This window comes from Aptenodytes forsteri, unplaced genomic scaffold, assembly GCF_000699145.1.
Source record: "Aptenodytes forsteri isolate BGI_AS27 unplaced genomic scaffold, ASM69914v1 Scaffold82, whole genome shotgun sequence".
In the NCBI taxonomy this organism is placed as follows: Eukaryota; Metazoa; Chordata; class Aves; order Sphenisciformes; family Spheniscidae; genus Aptenodytes; species Aptenodytes forsteri.
In genome coordinates this window covers 5307128-5324574 of record NW_008795490.1, presented here as the reverse complement: position 1 = coordinate 5324574, position 17447 = coordinate 5307128, and the positions used below count along the sequence as shown (strand labels likewise).

The 17447-nt window shown below is 43.0% G+C and overlaps 1 protein-coding gene across 2 annotated transcripts in view; it reads right to left on the bottom strand.

The window, feature by feature from the left end:
- The window catches only part of ARID1B (AT-rich interaction domain 1B), a 313144-nt gene that overhangs the window by 100134 nt on the left and 195563 nt on the right, over positions 1-17447 (bottom strand). For both annotated transcript variants that reach the window (XM_009281433.1, XM_009281435.1), the window contains exon 5: positions 2457-2700. In XM_009281433.1, the coding sequence (XP_009279708.1) occupies positions 2457-2700 (244 nt within the window). The remainder of the gene's footprint in view (positions 1-2456; positions 2701-17447) is intronic.

Genomic DNA, 17447 nt, shown 5'->3' with positions numbered 1-17447 from the left:
GCCTTCCCACCAAGAACCCCCTGCAACATTTTGGCTTTCCCTAGCCATAGCTATCAGCAACACAACAGCTGCTCATTTTACAATGACTTGCTGGAGAGAGAATGATTGAAAGAGCCAATCTATGTCACATGGAGAAGCTGTGGCACAACATCACAGGAGGTAATAGGAGAGGAATGAGGTCAGAACAAACAAGGGTAGGGTGAGAACGGAGAGGAAAATAGCAGCGAACAAAATTATTAAAGGCGAGACGCTGTACTACACAATCTATGTTTAAAAACGGCCACAACCTCAACGCTGCAAACAGCCACAGAAATGCAAACAAGCTCGGTATTACTTTTTCACAGGGGCTCGTGAATATGGCTGAAAAAAGCTACCGAAGTCCTAGTAATGAAGCACAACGATGGGAATACACTTAGGCGAAAGCACAGTCTAATTCATACGGCTTGAAAGCCCCAGCACCTGGCGGCGTCCCACTAGTCGCAGGGTTTTAAATAGCAGCCTTGCTCGTGTCATTTTGTAGCTTGAGAAACGCAGCGGCGGCAGCAGCAGCAGCAGCAGCAGCAGCAATGCTACCGCAGCTGCCCGGCTCCCCTCTGGAGAACGCTGCATTAGCTCGTGCCTGGAGTTCACCTTTAGCGAAAGAGCTGCAGAGACCAGGAGCTCGCCCACGCTGGGGAAAACAGCGGCGTGCCATTTTGATTTAGCGCCATTCATAAAAATCCTTCCTGAGGAAGAGTTGCTTTTGTGTTACTGCAGCAGACCAGAAAACCACCATGCAAAATGGTGGCACAGTTTCTATGAAGGGGCAATACTTTTCACTAGGCCAGTCACTAAAATGAGCTTTTGGGCTCAGCTGAAGTGATGAAGTGACTCTGACCCTGACCTTTGGACCCACACCCCTTCTATTTTTACCCCACAGGGATCAACCGTTTTCGTAAAAGTTATTACTTTCCCCTACACACTGTCCTGTTCCCATCCTTACCTATCATGGCTACACTAAAGCTATGTTCAACATCACAACGTTCTTTCCTTATTCAGCAATCAGGCTGCTAAAATGCCAATCCATTTACTTGCCTGAATCTGACTGTGGGAAAATGTTACCTTTCCAGCTAGGTGGACTATCTGGCTTCCCTCAACAACAGGGACGGGCTTCTGCACCACGTACTGGTAAATATGCTGCAAATACAAAGCTACCATACTGCACATAATGTAAATACTCCGGTCCTGCTGCTGTCCCTGCTATTCCTGCCTCACCTGAGCACATGTTGCTGGTCAGAGCGGCTGGAGAGGGAAGAAATAACTGCAGGGCACGCATGCAGCATCAGGGCTCGACATGCTCGGGCCGCATTTAGTATGCAACGTTCCTGCGTGCACCAAGCTTACTCCCCTTTGCTTATCTACTTTAACCTCTGTATACAAACAGGAACATACATTTTACACAGATACCTTTGTATTGAATACTGAAACACAGGCTACTCACTGAATTTTAACCTGCATTTGGTTTACAGCACATCTAATGAAAAGGCATCACTGCTTTTGATTCTTGTAAGTGAGCTCCATGTTGATTTTTTCATGGTTTTGTCAGCAACTGATGTTATCCCTGGGGTAATATCAGCACTCTCCTACTCTTAGGAATTCCCCTAGTGTTCAAAATGTCAGAAAATAATCATAAAACTTGAGCATCAGAAAGAGAATAAACTCATCTGAAATACCAAATACACATTGCTGCCTGATCCCCTGCAAGTAACATGCCCGATGGGTGGGGACAAGGTAAGAACTGGAATTAATGCATGCCTTTTTTTTTTTTTTCTGGGTATCTTAACAGATTTCCACAAATTTCTGAATGTACATGAATGCCTGTGTGTCATAACTCTACGTGGCACAAGAAAGCGAGTGGCAAGCATGCCACTGGCGTTTCAATTATTACTGGTGGGGTTGGATTCCTAGTAACTTGTTGACTTTTGCAAATATTAAGAAATATCTCATACAATATTCTGTACTCATGTCCAAAATTACATTATCACAATACAGCTTTAGAAAATCTCTGCCTCATCCTGCGGTACTGAAACCACCATACAAGTCCAAGAGCCAAAACCAACAAAAATACACAGTAAAACCAAAAAAGGGACCCTGTAAATAATAGAAAGAAACATGTGACAGATAGATGACACACGAATTAAATACAAAAATTATGATCAAGTATTCGCCATTGGTCGATGATAAAGACATTTATCAAACACATATGTGGAGTCAAGTTCAGAATTTCGAGCACTCTGAGGGCTTGGCAGCTGAAGTTTAGATGGAATTTACCACTGCTTTAAGTATGTGGTTTTTTGTAGAAAAAGGCCCTGAAAATGCAGGATTCTCAGAAAATAAATTAATTTGGAATACAGGAGTATTTATTTATTTAATAAACCCATCTATCAGTTTAATTTTGTTTGTTGGTATAAACTTACCTGGAATACTCGCTGGAGAAATGGGACCAGATCTCGACTGGTTGCTTCCAACGGGAGAGCCTACAGGGGAAGGCGATGGGCCCCCGGGGATGCCAGAGAGATGTGGAGAAGCATGAGGGGAGAATGGAGACTGTGCAGGGTTGCTCTGCTCCCCTTGGCTGCTCGTAGAGCCTGACGCGCTAACAGCTGAGCTCAGGGTTGCTTCGGTTCCAGTCGGCAAGTCGTCAATGGATCCAGATAAATCCTGAGGAAGAAGGAAAAAAGAACGTTAGTAGTCGTATGAACTAATACCCAGGCCACAGGACTTGAGAGCTGGCATGGTGACGAGGTCCATTTGTTTACTTATTGCAGCAGATAACTGAGAGGCTGTCTTTAACGTTGGTTCATGTAGTTAAATGATGGCAGAAAACAAGGATAGTACGTACAATTCTCCGCTTAATCTCTAATTCTTTTGAGAAAAAGAACGAGCAAGGGCAACAAATGAATTGGAACCAAACTCACTCAACATTGAATTTAACCTTTTCCATCTGGATTAAGCTTTCAAAATTAATCCCACAAATTCTGCCTGAGCATACTAAAACTAATGAAAACGATACATCAGTTTCACCTTCACACAGTATTTCGTTTTGGGGTTTGCTACCGTTACAATCACAGCTTATACACTTCACTCTTTAAACAATCACCAAAACGAGAGAAGAAGGGTGTAAAATACGCAGCTCTTCTAACACTCGCATGCAGCTCCTTCACCTTGCAGAAGAGACACAAGAAGAGGCCCTGCCCTCAGCGGCAGCACAGGACCCGCTGGCCACCTAGAAGCAAGGACGGCTGCTTCTCTATTTCCATCAAATACCAGTGTACAACTCTCAGTTTCTCTTCAATTTCATTTGAATACACTGCTAAACAGTTGCTCCATTTCAGTTCACAACTGCTGCATTTTCAATGAGAAATTTCCTCCATAGGTCAAAGCACATCTGAATTCTAACTACGAATTGCTGGGCGTATTCCCTAAAGCTGTAACACGGGAGTTATACTGATCTTTGGATCTGTGGGAGCAATTTTTTTTTTTTACATCATTGTAAAATCAGATATGACAAACCAAGAATGCTGTGACAAAGCAAGTGCATGCCCCTTAACTGTCAGGAAAAACATTAATTCCTAAGCATCACAGAAAAATCTCATACAAACTGAAAAGCGCAAAGATAGCTGTGCTTCCATGACTATCGGCAAGGCACAAGTTAAGGAGCATGTTACTATTTCTATTAGCGAATTAAGGTGCAAACAAGAGGCAGAGAGCTACCTCACATATAAAACAGGTCATTAAATGACCTTTGAGGCTTCCACTAACTGGGTTGACAGACTGTGTTACTTTGGCTGATACTGACTTCACTTGATCATGCAAGTGGTTGCACCGTAGACAATGGGACCCATCGTCCGAGTAGCACAAAAAGAACTGGTCTCTGCCTGAGCAAAGAGCTCAGGAAGCAAAGCCTTACTGTTGCCTAATTTTCATAACAAAAAATAAAGTTATTTTTTGAAGTTACAGAACTTGGACGAAATGCAAAGCAGTATATTTAGAGTAAGAGTCCTGCCCGACGCTGACTACCTTGGTTAAGAGGGAGGCTCACAGCCAGTCTCCCCAGAGAGATACAGCCAGTCTTCCAAGGCATGGAAAGAGTAGGATTAACAGTTTAAACACCAATAACATTCATTAGAAGCCACCTAGAACGCTACGTGTTATTCCTCCTCATGCATAAAGGTAGTAAATACAACCCACCCGACTTAGCTCTCTGCAGGACACCTTGCAGACCTTATTTCCAATGAATTTCCACAAATACTTCAAGCACAACCCTCACCACAGGTTAATTTTGCTTTTTCTGACAAGCACAAAATTGTAGGTGTATTTCATTAGGCATATGAAAAGCAAAAATTACGTTTGAAACGTCAGTCTGTATGTGGACTCTGCATTCATTCAAGAGTAGACTTCCAAATCCCTACAAATGGAAATATAATTGTGAAATGGGCAGTAAATTACTTTCATTGTTTCTTTTTTGAAACTATTAACTGTAGAAAATATAAAGAAATAACACCATTTGATACTGTATAGAGCAACGCTAGAGATTTTTCACAGTGGAATGTATTTGGCAAACAGGTAAGCAATTACTGCTTTTCCGTACATAATATGGTATTCTTCTAAATGGAATCAAATCGCTGCTGTCGTGATGTGTAACAAATGCTCCAGGAAGTGCTGATAAAACAAATGCTGCTGAAAAGCGTATAATAAACCCCTGAAAACCGAATGTAGCAGAATAGAGCCTATTCTAAAGGAATACAAATTCTGCGTAAAAAACCCAGATAGGCACCCAACTGATAAAAGATATAGAAAACACAGGGTTTTACGTTTAGAATAACAAAGATTTTAAAAGGGTGTGTGGATTAAAGCTTTCATTTGTTTTGGCAAGCCACGAAGTACTTGAAAAATAAACACGCCAAAATAACGAAAAGCCACGAAGCAGTTAGCACTGTCCGTGATGAAATTATCTGTTGTTCAGAGACCAAGGCAAAACCTGACCGCTCCCCACGGCATCTCCCCAGCTTGCCGAGCGTGCGCGTGGGCAAGAACCTGGGGACAGGAATGCAGTTCACTTTTCCCATCAGGTCGCATCTGACTTCTCCAGCCTCCTGCTGGGGTGGAGTCCCAGGCATTTCCTCAAGTGCCTGCCTTCCAGGGATTTCCTCACCAACCTGACGCAACTCCTTCACAAAAGCGGAAAAGAAAGAGGAAAGCTTGCATGATGCCCGCCTATTTAAAGAGCGAAGCCATGCCACCCTCCCCCAGTACACGCAGAGGGAAGCAGCCAGGCGGGCTCAGCACACCCGCGGTGCCTTGCGCTCTCCACGTGCGCTCAGCGTAAGCACTGGGATTTCCTCCCTGGGCCGGGGAACTTCGTAATCAACTCATCTGCCGAGGATGCTACCGTAGCATTCATTCGTCAGACCCATCAAGAAAGCTGATAATGAGGTTGCTCTCAGGACGGCACCAAAGGCTGCTGCCTATCTAGATGCCTGGGCTGTGCTACCTTGTGTTACAGCAGGCTAAAATGAGAAATATCAGCCGTTCCGCGCAGGGTGGTTTGCAGATCATTACTTTGTATTTTTTGTTAAGATACACTTCGTGGCCTTACCTGGTCTTCTAAGGTAGAAAGCCTGAGTAGGTGAGCAACTGGGAAACTTCCAGCATACAAAGGCTTTAGAAACACCTCTGTTATCCACAAAAGCTAATTGGGAAATTAAAGAGAAGGAGAAGAAAGACTTTATGTGAAGCACCTGGGCAGAAAGAGCAGAAGTCGACTTACTGTTCTCCTATTATCAGTATTTTAATGCTTGTTTTACCTCGGTTTAACGGAACAGTAATGAAGTTGTGCAATTTCCACATCACAAACATTTATTTATATATAAAATACTGTACACGTACACATTATATACGTAAATTACACAGATATACTTGCATTTACTTAGCATATCTATACGTAAAGCTATTAAAAAGCCTACTAATAAGAGAAATTCACAGTGGTTTAAGCATACAGCCTAGTTAACAAAGAAGCTCTGTAACTAATACTCCTCTAGAGGACAATTTAGTCAGCAGGGCACCAACTCTATTCTTCTTTTATAAGTACTATCAGATCTATGATGCCTGTAAAGAACAGAGAGACCTTACTTACTGCATCTCATTCAAACCAAGGCACCTTCAAGCTACAGTGCTTCCATTTATCTTGTTGGAAAGTTGGCAGGTTAGGTAATTGCTGGGATTCTTTTAAGGGGCTGAAGTCCCTGTACCCTAAGGCATGCCTTAAATTTTGCCTCTTTTCAGAGGCTTTTTCTGGAAAGCACTCGTTTCTTCCAGTAAAATGTAGCAAGTCTAGAATTACCAGAAATCTCGTTTCTTGTAGATCTGTTTCGTGTAGAGTAATGTTATTATTCTTGTCTATGGTATTGGTATGACTATATTTTCAAATGTGGCACCAAATCTAAGAAAAAATGAAAGACAAAATAATTTTTTTCCCCATCACAAACCCATATTACAGTTCTGTGTTCTCTATGTCAGTTTTACATCCTGTATTACTCAGGACATCCCAGCCAGCTTTCAAAGTTCATTTCTAGATAATACCTTGATTACAAACTGAAACGTCCCTGCGCAGGATTTATCTCTTTTAGCAAAGTGTTTTATCTCCGACTATCTTCACTTCTAGCCTCACCTTCCACCCATGCACAACCTTTATTCTTGTCCTTCTGACAATTACAAGAGCTAAAATGAACAGGATCACGTTGTGCTTGGGATTATAATGTTATGCTTTCCTGGTGGTACGATCTTATCAGACTGACAGGAGAGACGCTCTTGAAACAGCACACCAACTTGCTATTGCAACGCAGCCGGCAAGGGGTAGAAGGAAGCAAAGTGCTTATATAGAGCCAGGAAACCCAAAGTTGCTTACAAAGAGAGCACAAGGGAAAAAAATACGAACACCCATATATAATATAATAACATTAACTTACTCAAGGAATACACATAGATCCAATAAACATCAAAAAGGAGACTACAGTAACTCGGTAATACCACCACAATTTTACACACAGAGTGTGACAGGATTAGAGCATTCACCACAGAGCAAAAATTTACACTGCAAACACTTCATGTAGTTGCTGGTTTTGCTCAAGAGTGTCTCAGCAGACATAAAACAAGATTTTACTAAAGGGATCCCTTGGTAAATACCTACAGTTGAAAAATGATGAGCACGTTCTCTGAAATCAGTAAAAAGGGAAAGTGTGGAGCACCTTGCTAACTGGGCTCCTACGCTGCTAAATTACACCCTAAGTTCACTGACAGGTTACTGTAGTTTGGGCCTCTCTTGCAGGGATTGTGCAGAGAATATACAACCTGGGATTTATTTAAACTTCCCAACTATTGCCTATCGGTTCTTTTATGCTCAGGGAGTAGAAGAAAAGCAGAGGTATTCTGTAGATATTAAAATTAAAGACATACAAAACCTCCCAGTCTCCAAGAAGCTGAAAACCCCAGACTCTACCCTACCATCCGCGTTGCTAGCACAAATCCCAGCACTACGCGTAGGGAACTGCAGCAACCGCCTGGCTGCAGGATCAAAGCCCTGCTCACTCCATTCAGGCCTTCCTGCAGTATTTTTATTAGGATGGAGGATGGTGCTGCTCAAAAGACAGGATCCTGCATGAAATATCTGTCTCCTTAACACGAATCACCGCTTTAGAAGTAAAGTTATATATACATGCAAACATATTTTACATGTAAGTATGTAAATATATATTCAAGCAGATATACACTCTGCTATTGTTTTGGAGCCATGGGGGATTATGAACAATATGCTCTGTAATTGAGATTAACTTTGAACAAATCATTTGGCTGACAAACACACATATGCACACAAAGGGAAAACCCACAATGGCTCTGTTTAAATTTCAAGATATTTGTAAGACCTCTTTTCATCACAAAGCAGCCTACAATAGCATGTTTCAAGAAGTCTTCCAAAGGCCCTGCTGGTCACATTGTCGAGGCAGCGAGTGAGCTAACAGCCTCCCACCGCCTGTGCAACCAGAAAAACACACGGGCACAGCAACGATGGGGACCACGAAGAAAATCCTTTCGTTTTCAAAGGCTGCTACCCCCTACACGGGTGCCTGCCTTCCACACCAACTCTGTTGCGACCCTCAACTAAGCACACTAAACATACCTAATGCACATCCTTAAAAAGTTCTTCTTTAACAGGAGACAGCAAGACTGCTGTTACATTTTTGCCAAAGTGCCTTTTACACCCCTTACTGAAACGAATTCAGGGCCAGAAAACAAGGTTCATTCTCTGAATCTTTTTAATTGAAGGTTTGGAGAAGGAAAAGTAGACAAGATCACCTCCATTTCAAACACCTCCCCGAGGAAAAAGCTCGATTTTTATTGACAGGCACAACTCTACCTCAGAACATGCTATTGTAAGGAGAGGATTTGTTTCATACTAAAAACTTACTTGCAAGACAAACCCAAACTTTGACAACAGTTGGGCAGAGGTACTTTTTAGTTAGCCATGGTACTTGTCAGTCTTACTTTATTCCACTTACTAGATGTTTCGGTGTTTTTAACCAAATTTTTAACTTTAACCTCTATGTGGTAAACTATTCATGCAATACTCTAGATGAAGGAAATTCTAAGTATATGATAAAAACACTAGCTTCTTGCACCAAATTTAGTGGCAAAGCACCACTTGCTGGGGAAGCACATTCCCTTCATTCTGCAGACCTCACATGCTTCCCAAAATAACTCAGTTACTGAACTGTGTTGCAAGGACTCCAATCAGTATCAAATACTTTCTCTGAGAAGTTATACAAGGAAGTCCCCAAGGATGCAAAATCTTTTCCCCAAAAGCCCTATACTCACCCAAGCAACCGAGAAAAAGCGTAAGCAAACAATGCAGTGCCAGTGCTCTGCCTGCCGTCTTTTCAACCTATGGGATCCTGGAATTACATCAGTCTTCCAGAAATTATCTACAAAAAGCCAACTTGGAAAAACAGATCCAAGTCCCAGGTTACTACCTAATCGCTAAGCAAATGACTGTTTTGGACAGTTCTTACTCATAATTCGGCTAGGAAATTCATTCCCAGTCTTAAAAAATCCCCCTGATTAAAAGTGCGCAGAAAACATTGTTTCTAAGAAAAGTGTTAGTCCTGTTAAATAAATACTTGCCGAGAGCGGGGAAAGAGCAAAGGAAGGTTTGCTGCTTTGTTTTTTGAACAGGTTCACTAAAGCTGGTATGAATTTTGCTGCTGACTAACTGACTTGGGTTTTTCTCCAAACACTCAGTTAATGGGAATGTTTCATCTGCCAAATGTAAGGGATCTTAAGTGGACTCGCTGCAAAGTCAGAACCATGTAAGGGATCTTAAGTGGACTGGCTGGTCAGTCAGAACCAAAAAAATAGTCACACCTTTCCACCCCCCACCCCCCCCTTTTTTTTAGGTAACCCCCGGTCCTACAATATGAACACCAAAGAGTACGTGATGAGCTGGCGCAGGGCCACTAGAAAATAGTCACACCTTTCCACCCCCCACCCCCCCCTTTTCCTTTTTTAGGTAACTCCTGGTCCTACAATATGAACACCAAAGAGTACGTGATGAGCTGGTGCAGAGTGTCACTGGCTCAGATGTCAGATTAAGGACCTGAGCTGCTAGGCCACAGCAGACTGCGCAGGAGAGGCTGTGGCTGAAGGCACACCTCCTCGCACACGTGCCTGCAGGCTTGCACTTTCATCGACAGTGAACACTGCGACAGCACAGCCCGCGAGGGTCGAGACATGCAACCGGCCTTCCCGGCTGCCTAGGCAGGACTGCCACCCTAACAAGGAATATGATTTTGTTCTGCTGAATATGGCATCTCACTGTAGCATTCAATCCCCAGTTCATTTAAAGAAAGAATAATTTCTTACTACATTTGTTTAACAAGCAAAGGATCTGTGTTTGTAAGACAACCTTAACTAAAAATACAAATTGTTGACCTGTGGATACAGGTGTCCAAGAACAGAACATGATATGCCCATATCTGTCAGACACAGGATGAGAAGAAGTTGCTAAAATGGATATAGTCACACTTCTGTGCCTGCACTGATCCACGATGGGATCTTATTTGCTTGGCCAGACAAGAGCTTTAGGGCAAAACCAACTTAGGGCAATTAGAAACTCAAAACTGACACCGTAGCTTCAAGGCAGCAGATGAAAGGCCAGACCACCGCACACCTCCCTGCCCATGCCGAGTGCCACTCATTACGGGGTCTGCAGCTCCCTGACAGTTAATGGGAAGGGGGCTGCTGAGGTCTCCAGCTGCATCAAGAAATCTCCTAATGGCATAAAAAAGTCGCTAGTTTACAAACATTGACTCCCCTGTATGAAATGATAAATACTAATGACCCATGTGCTATCAAAGCAAATTTACAAAGTCTAACAAGGAATGTAAACAGGTAGGACACACAGCTTGTCTGACAACAATACTTTTTTATATCGAAAATAAACAGTACATCTCCAGAACAGAAAAACAGTAACACAGCATTTCTCAAGATACGAACTTCACTGTTTATCTCTGAAGCAGAATGCTTAGCACGTAGAATTTCTGGAAATAAAATTTAAAAACAAAAGGCACAAACCCTTAGGAGCCATTTGTTTCTTCAGTATCGAAGAAAAATTCTCAGCCAACAACTCTTGTAGCTACAGCATCAGCTATTTATCATTAATAAATCATCAACATTTAAAATAACCAAATCAATGAAAACCACAACAAATTCCCCCTATGAAGAAGAAAGAGAAGTTGCGTTTGCGTAACAGCAACCTAATAAAATTTAGTCGTACTCATACTACTTCCCATCCACAGTTTCGTCAGTGCCAATCTTAACCATCCCCAAACATGAAATCCCTTCCGTCGAACTTAAGGTTTTTTCATATAAAGAACAATGAGGTGAGACATAACAACTTCCTTCTTTTGCGTCTCTTTGGATTACAACCTTTTTCTAGATCATGTAGGCTACAGCTACCTCCCCAGGGAGAAGACAGACTAAACTGGCAGGATAAAACAGAGAGGAAGCTGATTGAAGGAAAACATGCACTGATCCAGAACCTTTCAAGCTCTCTGGAGCTTGTTATTTTGGGGATCACTATCCTCCTCCCTCTCTGCAGCAAGCTTAGAATTTGAGCGGCCACTGGGCGACGCCCCTGCTTGCCAGCCCAGCCTGCTTTCCTAGCTGTGCTGCTGGCCATGTTGAATCCAGCATCACAAAGCCACAAGGAAAACACCATGCGCCTGCTATTTCCCCTCCCATTACCTACTTGTTCTACTTTCACAGCTGTTGTAGGAAGAAATCAGACCAAGCGAGGAGAAGAGTACCGAATCACAAGACAGACAAACATGGATTTGAGCAAAAGCATATGAGAAAGAACAACAAGACATTACCAAAAGAATATATGGGTCAGTAGATCTGAAAGAGACCTAAAATTTTAGCAGGAGCTGCAGCAATATGCGTTAGAAATTATTGCTTACTCCCTTTATTCCATTTACTCTGGCTACCATACTTTTGGAAACTTGCAGCGCATGCAATCAGACATAGACCATCTATCTTGAGACTATGTATTCAAAAACCTGAGATTTTGCAGGTGTGGCTCAAGCAAAAGGGAGCAAACACCACTTCAGAATACCGTAACATGAAATGTGGTAAAATTCACACCATGTCTATCCTGCAGTACGCCCACACATGATTGCAGCGCACAGATACTCAATAGGTCTATGCAGGGTAGCTCATGTAAGAGAAGCTCTTTAAACACGACCACACAACCTCACACAGCTTAATGTACCTTACTGTTTACTACTACAGACATACTCTGAGTCACAACACACCTATTTTGCAATTATAAATTAAGATCTTTCCACACGTGCTTCTCAGACTATCCCACATTGCATTCAGAAGGCATTAGCTGTGCTGTTAAAAAGTTTGGACCTACCATACTACCTGATTTGGAGACCGAAGTTGAGAGGACAGAAAAAGTGTTGGTCCAACAATCAGTTGCCCACTGATCACTGAAAGCAGATCTTTTCATCCCACAGTACATGAGGCAAGTTGGTAACAAGTGAGCTGTTCCGACAGCCCAAGGCTACCTATGTGTGGACCACGATAAATGGCTTAAACAACTGATGAACCTATACACCTGCATGCCCAAGGTTTAAAAGCTCTTGATCTACAGCACTTGCCTTTTTTTTTTGGCATATTAATACCCTTTGTAGAGTTATGGTTTGATAAAAAGGATGTCCCAGCAGGTTACCGTGGGAATAAGGATCTACAAAACATAGTTTTTCATTAGCTTAGGGCTTGTGCATGCATCATACTGTGTCTCTTTCTTCTCTCTCCCGCAACACTCTGTAACCAAATACCACAATTCAATGAGATGGTAAATAAGCCACAGACATAACTTGAACTTCAAAACCACAGGTGCTCCAATAACTTTCCATCTCTTCCTCTTGAATCAGAAGCTGAAAGGAGCTTAATGTATACACCAAAAAGAGCGGTAAATGTTAGATAGAAAGGCTTCCTTTTTAAGGAACCTAATAAGGTGACTTGCCTCAGAGAACAATATTAATTAATTAATTAATTATGTCTTATTTAACTAAACTGGAACAAACTGGATATGCAGTGTATTGAGCTTAATTTGCCACTCCAGACTCATTCTCTCAGCATCATGCAGGAATCTCTCATCCTCCTCCCTCTTTGTTTCCCTTCCCTTTTTCTGAACGCAACGCGACCCCAGCGGCACGTAGATCGACAACCCATAAAGCACAAATGAACGGGGCTGTGATCGCTCTGACTCTGCTTTGCTCCACACCCCCCGCCACACACACAAACTGCTTAATCCTTTCTGAGGTTTATGGGCCACAGCAGCAAAACTAAACAATTACGCTTCAAGAGCTGTTCAGCTCAAGCCCTCCCACCTCTTCATTTTCCAGTAACCTGGGAAAAGGTTGGGAAATGAAATCCAAGATGGTAATAAAGCAGAAAATAAACTTTCAGACCATTTCTTGCACATGCCAGCTAGAACCAGACTCCCTCATCACCCCAAGTTCTGGAATTCACATCTCCTCGCAGTAATTCAGTGCTGGTTGGGCACGCTATTGTGCAAAATAATTGAGCAGCAAGGGAACGTGATATTTTGAGATGATACAGCTTTAACAGAACTTGTGTAGAACTCATGTTTCAGAAACCTCTATATAAATTTCAAAAGGCTTTTGAAATCTTAGAAAAGTGTCTCGGCCTCAGATTTCTTTTGAAATAATGTCTTGATTACCCTCGTAGGAAGGATAACTTGTAGTGCTTCAATTAAGCTTTAAGAAAAAATTCTGAAAGGCCAATACCCTCCCCTGTCTACTGCTAAGCATGCTGTCCCAGCCACGGCTTACAAACTTCGCTTTTGAGGTGGGAAGAGGTATCTCGAGGCTAAGATAACAACATGGTTGTCCTGATCGTTGAGTGCATTAGGCTAATTTTATCCAACAGCTTCATAATTTTAGGTGTACTCTTGAAATCTAACAAATGAGGAGAAACGTGGAAAAGTCACTGCGGAAGTGTTAAACCATGTAGACTATGCAATCTACAGAAAAAGCAATATACCAGTTACTACTGTTCTTTAATTAATATATCATAGAAAGGAAAGACTTCCATGGTGAATTGCGAAAGCCAGTTTTTTGTGAGTTTTTGAGTGCCTGAGCATGCTTCAAAGTTGCAGCTTTTTCTTACCACAGAGAAGACAGGGAGTCCTGAGATCTTAGATAAAGCTTTCAGCAGGTTGTTCCTCCAAAATTTTCCTTGGCTTGAAGGGAGGAGGTTGGTATTGCACAGAACTACCAATTCAGTGTAATGCTAATAAAAATGCCCTGAAAAAATTCCAAGAAAGCACAGGAAGGATGTTCAGCGTACAGCAATTGTGATGGGCAAAAATGTGGCTGCTGCTCCATGGACCACAACGGGTGGATGCTTGGTGGAGCCTTACTGAGAAGGGTGCTCCCATCTGCCCTCTTGTACGACGGTGCTTTACCCAGCCCTTTACCTAAGGTGCCAACTGTCCTTCCCCAACACCTGCCAGGCTATGTCCCTGCTGTGGCTCCCTCCAGCAAGCACCACTGCAGTACCACGGCCCACAGAGACAGTGCATTTGGAAGCCACTTTTACGAAATATTTGTAAATAGAATAAAAGAGAACTTTTTTCTCCACTGATCTCTATTCTAGTTGCACTGAATTTTGAGTGTGTTCATACATGGTGCGAAAAAACATGTCAGGTAATGTGACAGAGGTGGAAAAAAAGGGCTGCAGCTGGAAGCTTCTTTGAAAGAGGGTCTGCCAGGATTTTGTAAGGCAGTGATCCTTTCCCCTCCTCTCCTGCTGCTGCTGTTTCCCCATGGAAACACCACGTCACATGCAGCAGCCTGAGGAACAGCAGCGCTTGTCAATGGCTGCATCCTGGTCCTTGCAAGATGAAGCAAAAAGAAACTTCAGCCCTGCCAGACCTTCAGGTTCAGCCCTACCTATTGCTGATTCTCCATCCTCCACATCTGTGCCTGAGCTACATAACACAGCTTAGGGAGCAGGGCCAAGAGGTCTTCTGGGGAATGCATGTGATAGAAAGATGAGAAAACAGCCATCTGCATCAAGGCATGGTTTGTAAGAGCTACAGCTCAAGAAGAATATGGTTCTTAACCTGATGAAAGTTTTGCTGTGTGGCTTGTAAAGTCGTTGCTGCTTTGCTGCAGTGTTGCCTGAGCACTTGTCCCAGTCCCCCATTTGCAGTTTTCTATGCTGAAGACTACAAATAGGGCCACAGCATTTATATGCTGCTGTCTTTCTTTAAAAAAACCCCTACCTATCTCACAAGTTCTAAGAAGATCTACCTGATGGAACTATCAAAACAAAGCTCATTTCATCCTCTGAGTTATTCATTAGACAGACCACCAAAAAAGAGGAAAAAAAGCAAATCAGTAAGTTGGGATCTTCACAAAGTCCCAAAATACTTTTGAAGGCTGCTTGTCAGAACAAACAAACATACCAAAGAAACAAACGTACCAAAGGAACAAACAGCCTTATGAATTAAGTAAAGAAATAAATAAAGGGAAAACATGAAAATTTCAACAACCATGCCAATCTGTTGCGAGCTGTACCCGTGCCAGTGAGCGGCCTCGGGGCGCCGTAGGATTCCTCAGCGCAGTGCCAAGCTCCAGCAATATTGTTATGGTTAGAGAGGAATTTCTCACAAGAGCTAACAAAGGCAGAAGGTCATAAATAAACACAGCAGGATCGCCTTGTCAGTTCTCATTATTAGCGCTGCAGGCACTTGCTTTTCTATGGGCTGCTCGCAGGTTCATTTAAGTGTAAGAGCTCCTCCTCAGAATTTCACATGCTCATAAATAAAGACAACATTTCTTAAGAAAGAAAAGCACACCTAAGTTATTTGTTGTTATTATTATTTTTATGCACACTGGGGCACGTGTGCATGAGCTGTTCATGCTGTCTGCAGCCGCCCTGTCCATACGCACCCACATGTGCTTCCCGCACTGGCCAAAAGCTTACGCGCAGCTAACCCAGAGCTGCAACATCCTTCTACGCCGGCCTCCGTTACGCTGTGCAGGCCTCCATCAGACTGTGGCCATAACGAATGAGGAGAGCCTTCCTACTGTAATAATGGTCACCAGAATTACATCTGGGCAGGAAATGAGGCTGAGCTCCGAAACTGATCCTGACATGCATTATACAACTAGGAAAGCACAGCTGTGTGATCATTATTGCAATTATAAAATGACATTTAGTGTTAACTTTCTTCTGTTACTGAATTCTGAAAGAGAGGGGGCAGTACCAGTAATTCTAGGGGTACAAATGTGCAAAGAAGGGAGGGAAAAGTTCTTAAGATCTCAAGTGCTTCATCTCCTGTCAAAAGTTAACAAACAGCCAAGTGAAAACATCTCACCTCTCCCATACACATACCTACCTATCTGTATATATTGATACCTATATAAATGAGTGAAAAGTGAGCTCTGTGTAAAACTAGACACAGTTTAAATAAATTAACACTATCATGTAGTGCATACTGATTTCAAGTTGCATATGAACCGCTTTTCAGAATATTAGAGGAAATTTAGAGATCAGCAATGCTATCTCTAGAATATTTTTATTTTCTATTTATTACGCTGGAATAAAAAAATGTAAGGACATGAAGAAAGCTCAAAGGTTCACAACCTTGGACAAACCACCATTAAATTAAAGGTAAGTAAATGAACATGTTACATTATGTTACACAGGGGATACCAGGGGATGCCTGGCAGCAGGAAGAACGCTGCTCGGTCACCATCCCTTCCAACACAAGAGAGGTGGTAGAGAACATAATTACTCACCTGCCAAAAAATCCCAAAATACTGCTCCCTTCTGTGAACTGTACTTAACACTAATGCACCGGTTCGTTAAATGGTCATGTCTATCTTTCTAGTGGGCTAAAATTTGACCAACGTTATCGTTACTATAATCTGTGCTATCTCGAATTGTCACCTTTTAAAACAAATTGCATGACTGACAAGCAAAAGCCCTGGTGCCTTGTATGCTTTCTGTGAGAAGCTCAGGAAAACCATTTTCCTTCCAGTTTGCTTCCTATCCCATCACCTGCTATCAAAGGAAGTCGGGTTGTTAGTACTGACGTGCTACAGTGGAAAAGCCATGTTCAAAGAACTGTTTCTCTCAGCTGCGCAGCCCTTCATTACACACCATTCATCATTATCAACATCAGGAGTTGTTGGAACAGCCCTTGTGAATGAAAAATCTCCCTGCTTAACTTTTAGAGGCTGCCAGCCCGCTCCCTTTTGCCTCCGTGCTCAGGCAGGGTTTGTACTTTGGGCAGCGGGCTGCCGGCCGCGCTGCGTGTGCCTTCTCAACACAGCCCACCCCGACAGGAAGACAGCAGCCTCTCCCTTCCACCAGCTGGCACGCACGGAGCCGTTTTCCAAACTGCTGACCCTATTAAGCTGGCTTCTACCGGACGCAACACCGAAGGTGCTAGGGAAGCCGCTTTCTTTCTGCGCACCAGCAACGGTGTGCTTCTCGGCTCCAGCCTGCTTGAGAGGAAAGAGCTGCTGGAAGTGGAAGGAGCTGGAGTAAAGGATAATAGTTTCTAGCTGGTCAGTTCCTCGGTCTTCCTCGATCAATAGGCAAGGTGCCATCAGGGCATGGGGCAAGCTGTAATCCCCTCTGCAAGCACGGAAATGGAGATGCTTCTCTATTTCTAGCCTCTTCCCTGTGCCGAGTTTCCCGACTCCCCACCATCTTGCTCTGGGCCTCCAGCTCCTGCACTGGCGCCATCTCGGCAGGCGGCTCCTTTGCCAACCCTGCCAACCTGCTGCCACGCACCTGCATTT